The sequence below is a fragment of the Camellia sinensis genome, chromosome 15 (genome assembly GCF_055761805.1).
Source record: "Camellia sinensis isolate YWXY chromosome 15, ASM5576180v1, whole genome shotgun sequence".
In the NCBI taxonomy this organism is placed as follows: domain Eukaryota; kingdom Viridiplantae; phylum Streptophyta; class Magnoliopsida; order Ericales; family Theaceae; genus Camellia; species Camellia sinensis.
This window is the reverse complement of record NC_138975.1, coordinates 11,510,416-11,516,478: the sequence shown is the minus strand read 5'-3', so window position 1 is coordinate 11,516,478 and position 6,063 is coordinate 11,510,416. Positions and strand designations below refer to the sequence as shown.

The 6,063-nt window shown below is 27.9% G+C and overlaps 1 protein-coding gene across 2 annotated transcripts; it reads right to left on the bottom strand.

Moving 5' to 3' along the window:
* Window positions 1-4,230: 4,230 nt before the first annotated feature.
* Window positions 4,231-5,204, bottom strand: LOC114262882 (uncharacterized). 2 transcript variants are annotated; one of them, XM_028203310.2, is made up of 2 exons: window positions 5,065-5,204; window positions 4,231-4,989 (listed from the first exon to the last, which is right to left on the bottom strand). In XM_028203310.2, the coding sequence occupies exon 2, from the start codon at window positions 4,959-4,961 to the stop codon at window positions 4,434-4,436; it is 528 nt and encodes a 175-aa protein (XP_028059111.2). In that variant the 5' UTR covers window positions 4,962-4,989; window positions 5,065-5,204; the 3' UTR covers window positions 4,231-4,433. The 2 variants fall into 2 exon arrangements, with proteins under 2 accessions (XP_028059111.2, XP_028059110.2); XM_028203309.2 differs by having other exon boundaries at window positions 4,231-4,972.
* Between the last annotated feature and the right edge of the window lie 859 nt (window positions 5,205-6,063).

The window sequence follows — 6,063 nt, the reverse complement described above, 5'->3', positions numbered from 1 at the left end:
TGTGACTTAAATAAGATAGTGACTTTTTGACTTTTTGGTTTATTTAGTACATGCCAAACTAGCCCTTAATTCCCTCGCTGAAAATCCCTACATTAATAATCTCTTCACTAATCATCCCCTCACTAACAACCCACGGTTGTTTGGGATGTGTTATATAAGTATACTTTTAATTTTTTAGCTAAAAAAGTAAACAAAAAATATATATGTTTAAGATAACTTTTTAATTTTTTACAAAAAGATGTGTAGTAAAATATTATAGTAAAATCAAAATGACAATTTTATCTTTTTTGACTTTTGGATAGTTATATTCAAAAGACAAATAACAATTTTACTGTTTAAATTTCCCTCACAAACTTTTCCAAATAGTATTTTGCTGGGTTACATTTTTCAAAAAAACAGTTTATATAAACTTCTACTTTTTTTTATTTTTGGTATTTTTTTGTTTTTATTGAATTTTTTTAATATTTTAAATAATTTTTTTTACTTTTTAGACGTACTTAAAATAAATATGCCTAAAAAGTAAAAAAATTATGAAATTTTTTTTTAAAAATTTACTAAATAACAAAAATACAAAAAAAAAAGAGAATTCAATATATTTTTTTTATATTTTCATGTATTTATTAATTTTTTAAAATATTTTTTCACAAATTTTTTACTTTTTAGATACATCTAAATAAGGTGCACCTAAAAAAATAAAAAAAAAAATATTTACTAAAAACAAAAAACACAAAAATTAAAAAACTCAATTTTAAAAAAATTTAATTCAAAAAATTCAAATCAAATGCTGATACATTTTTAAAATTTTTTAATTTTTTAACTTTTATAGATCATTCTAACCGAGACCTTAATTTGCCAAATAAACGTCGCCAAAGTTTCTTATTGGAGAGTTATCCTGAGAGACAATGTCAGAAACTTTCTGTCCTGTCAGAACTACAGAGACAGAGTTCTAAAACCCCCGTGACTGCGCTCAGTTTTTACTGAATTAACCCAATCCCACCGAGAAAATATTCATTGGTTCAGGGGCAACTTTATTGATTGAAACGATGAGTCTTAAGTCCCATTTGCCAAGTGATTTTGATAAAAAAAAAATCACTAAAAAAATTTAAAAAATTAACAACTTAAATCAAAAATTAAAAAAAAAAATTCTCTCTATTTTTTTTATATCTTTTTGTAAAAAATTAAAAAATTATCCGAAACATACTAATTTTTTAATATTATATTTTAACTAAAAAATTAAAAAATTACTAAAAAAACTACTCCCAAACAAGGCTTTACTATTTATTTATCCTCTTGAGCAGACAATTAAACGCTTATCTACACATAAATAAAATAGAATAATACTCCAGAAACAATGAATCATTTCTCTAATCACACTTTCCATTCTCCTTCTTCCTAACTACACCCACATGCACTGACACACTCCCAGTCCCAGAAGCACTTTTCGAAGAAAATTCATACAAAACAATTGAATTAGAGTTTAATCTAGCTCAAATAAATGTTTAGACTTAGGTACTTTATGTCGGAAACGATTTTAATATGGAGAATGAGTGAGAGTATTAATTAGTGTTATCATTAATGATGTGACAGTGGATTTTACTATGAATAATTTGATGTTTTGATCTTGATGTTGTATGTTTTTTCTTTTTTTATTGAGTGTCATGTCATTAGTGATCTTTTTAGAGTTTCAAAATTAGTGGTCTCTATCATTGTTGTTTTAATATTATGAATAATTTATTTTTTAATATTAAAGCCTTGTTTGACATAACTTATTTTAATCCATCTTTTTATTTTTTTAGGTCACATCAATCAACATTTTCTCTCTACTTTTTTACATATTTTTTTTATAAAAAATTAAAAAATACACTTATTTAGGACATCTCAAACCATCCTTAATTAAAATAATATTTATATAAAAAATTAAAATAATTAAATATTAATAGTCATATATTTATATTATAAATAATAGATAATTATTTTAAAATAAATATAATTTAAATATATAATTATTAATTTTTTTATATAAATATTTTACCAACGATGTGAAATGAAACAACTTATCTCAATTGGAATAAAGTCGGTCAACCCATCAAATCCAACTACTATCTCAAGTTGGATCATTATCCAATCCTATAGAATTAAGTCTCCGTTTATTTTAACCTGTGTTAAAAAATTTGATTTGAAAAGGATTTTTTATTTTTTTATTTTTTTTATGAGAAAAAATGTAATGATTATGAGTTGAATGTGATATTTTATTTGTGGTAACTAAAATAATCTATTTAATCTTTTGTGACTATTTTAACTATAAAATCATTTGCCAAACACCACCAAAGCCTTCTATCAATGTATGATAAATAAAAAGGGTCATGCACCGGAGCTCTAATTAGAGCTGCAACAGTGCAGCTCTAATGAGCTGTCACCTATATATATATAAAAAAAAAAAAAAACAGTGAAGTAAAAGACAAAAAAGAAAGAAGAAAAAGACAAATTAAAGATGCATTAGAGGTCCTTTTTTTAGTGGTCCAAATCATTTTTGAAATAAAAATTTGATACTTACCCAATCACGTCATTGTGAACCTATTACCAATCTCAATCTACCACCCAAGTAAGGGGTGATTTGACATGGTTTAAATAAATATATTTTTTTATTTTATAAAAAATAAATGTGTAAAAAATAAAAGTGAGTTAAAAAATAAAAAAAAATATTGATAGATGTTAATTAATAAGATCTAAACAAATATATATATACAAAAATATATATTTTTTTAATACATACCAAATAAGCAAGCCTTCTTTTGAATGTCTTAAAAAAGTTAAAAAGTCAAAAAATTACTAAGTCACATTATCTTATTACCACATCACTTAAAACTCAACTTATATTTTATAAAAAGTAAAAAAACACACTTAGGTCTCGTTTGGGAAGCGTCCCATTTAGTTAAAAAACCAAAAAATTACTGAAAAAGTAAAAAAACCAACAACTTATACCAAAAATTTAAAGATTCTATTTTCTTTCTATTTTTTATACATTTTTTCGTAAAAAACCAAAAAATCATTCTAAATATACTAATTTTTTTTAACTTATATTTTAATTAAATAATTAAAAAATTACTAAATTAACCTATTCCGAAACGAGTTCTGTTTAAAATATTTCAAACAACCCCCAAAACTGCAGGTAGTTGTATTTTTAAGATGAAACAACCCACGCCTCATATATTATCAGTTGCCAACGTACAATCTACCTTTGAAAACCTGTACAAACTAATAATAATCTCTACACATGCAAAAACAATACTATAGCAAACTTTGCCAGAGTAGGTTATAAACTCACAATTAAAATTTTTAAATTTATCTATAATGAAATGATAAAAAAGGTAAGTTTTATACAATTAAATATATAATAAATCAACAATTAATTTGTATCAATTGTACCGTTATGAATCAAATTGTGACAAGATTTTTTTATGAGTCTTAAATATATTTCAACTTTGCAAATACAAACCAAATTACTTTTTTTTTTGGGTTCAATTTTGGCACCCACAAAAAGTCCATTGTTTGCTTTAAGAGAAAACACTTTTGCATTGCAAATTGCATGCTCGTCCTATTTTTGGAGAATCTTGCAAAGGAGAACAACCCAAAGTAGGCTTCGCAATACTTTCCCAGGGTTCCATTCTCCGACAGATATGCCTTTGAATAAATTTACAAAAAAAAAAAAAAAAAAAAGAAAGGACAAAACGATGAAAAGACACAGCAACTTGCCAGCGATCTCAATGAGAACACGAGAAGCAGCCGCCATTGCTTTCATTCAAAGTTTCTCAAAAAATTCCACAATTTTCAATCTAAAATCTTCCTTCCAAATCATATTTATTCACAAAGCTTAAAACCATATATTATTTTGATTATAATAAATTGAAAGTGATTTTTTCCTAAAATTTGTAACCAATCGAAGTTCCCTTGGCAAATAATTGATTCTAATTCGGTTTGATTAAAAGCAATCTTTTCTAAAATTTGTGACTAGATAAAGTTTCAATAATTGGTTCTAAATTCGGTGCCAATTGTTGGGTTACATAAGTTCACACTCGTCATAATATTCTACCTTTTTTGTACCGAAAAATAAATAAAATTATTCCATCTTATCCCCCAAAACTTTTTTTTTTAATAATTTTGCAAAGAACCAAAAAAATGAAGAAGAGACACAGTAATAAACAGTAGAGAAGATTCAACGAGATTGTGAAGTAGAAAAAGAAACAATAAAATCCAGTTTCTAATAATAATTGTTTATGCTACATTTTTAAAGTAGTAGATTAACCTTCCAAGATTTTTTTTTTAAAATCTTAATTTTTATTTATTTTTTGCACTTTTTTTTAGCATTTTGAGATGAAACTTACAATTTCCTTTTTATTTTTTTTCCTTCTTCTTTCTTTTTCTGATTCATTCATTCATTCATTGTCTTCTTCCATATTACGATACGGTGATGAATCTCCCAAAGACAGAGTAGCAATACAGCTTTCAGATCGACTCAGCTCCGTTAGATCGATCCCTCCGGCGTTATTCATCGGACTACTAGGCATCGACCTCGACGACCTCGGAGAATCTAGACTTCGCCTGAGAATCTGTCTCATCGCCGAAATCAAATGAACCGTTGGATTCGGCGGTGGTCCGGCCGAGTTGAACTTCTTGCAGAAATTGATATGCCGAGTTAAAGCTTCTTCAGTACTGATCAACCTCTCAGATCTCACAATTTCGTCTTTCACAGCCTCGGCACAGAGTCCGCAGATCCATTTCCCCTGATATCGCTCGCGAATTCGATCGATATACGCGAGCGTACACTCCTCTGTTAATCCACAACAGTCGCATTTCACGAACTCAACTTCGATTTGAACTGCGAGTTTCGTCGCAACAGTTTGTGATTCATTATTTGTCGTCGCAGAGATCACCATCGCATCGCTCATAACTGTTGCAGACATCCCCAAAAACCCTAGGAAAACAACACAGCTAAATTACTTGTGATATTAAATGAAATAAAATCAAACCAAACAATAAATCGAATACTGATTCACCGAGAATTACCAGCAAACAAATCCGATTTCGATGTTTTACGATGTACTTCTGTGTTCACCTCTCTTTTTCCCACTCGCCTTCTTCAGACTTTGCTTCTTCGGGAATGAATCTGCACTTCAAAGACATTTCAGAGAAAAAACTAAACTCTGAAGTTAACTTATGATATAGAGAGAGGTTGAGAGAGAAAAAGAGAATCGAACTTGTGATATCAAATCGAGAATGAAAGAAAGAAAGAAGAGATCTGGATTGATTTTTGTTTCTCGTATACGAAAATTCTCCACTCGGTTTTAGAAGAAGAGAGAGTTGAGTTGAGAGAGAAAGTTCGATGAAGAGAGAGCGAAAGATAGGGCTGAGGGGGAGGAGAGAGAGAGTGGCGTTGGGTATTTAGAGAGAGAGAGAGAGAGAGGGTCCAATGATTGGCGGTTGAGAAGGCGGGGATATATACAAGCCACGTCAGCAATATATGCTGTCTACTATATTGCTATTAAATTCACTAGATTATGAGTAAATTACACTTTGCCTCGTCACAAAGTACCTAATTTCTTACTTTCATCTATCGACAAAAATATATATATATATATATATAAACATTTAATCCTTGAACTATATCACTCCCTTCGTCCCAGATTATTAATATCTTTTGGGGAATCTTTTTTTTTTTTTTAAAAATAAATATAACTTTTTTTATAGTATAATTATTACATTTTAAAAATACTTTTCAAAACTATCCTTTGATTTTTTTTAAGGAATGCCAATTTTTATAATTATACTTTTTGTGTATGAATTGAAATTTATGTTATTTTAGTCTTTAATTTTTGAAAACTGACTAATATTTTAGAACAATAAAAAATAGAATAGGAGACTAATATTTTGAAACGGATTTTGTTAGAGTTGAGTTTCCCTCATGTTGAGATCTCAATCTGAAAGAACTTGAGGGACCCGTGGAGCTTATCATAGCTCTCATTTCAATAATTCGAACTGTTCATTTTTTAGGACTCGTTAGGTAGA

Bases quoted from the DNA above. Each gene is read 5' to 3' on its own strand.
- LOC114262882 (XM_028203310.2), bottom strand. From the start codon at position 4,961: ATGTCTGCAACAGTTATGAGCGATGCGATGGTGATCTCTGCGACGACA.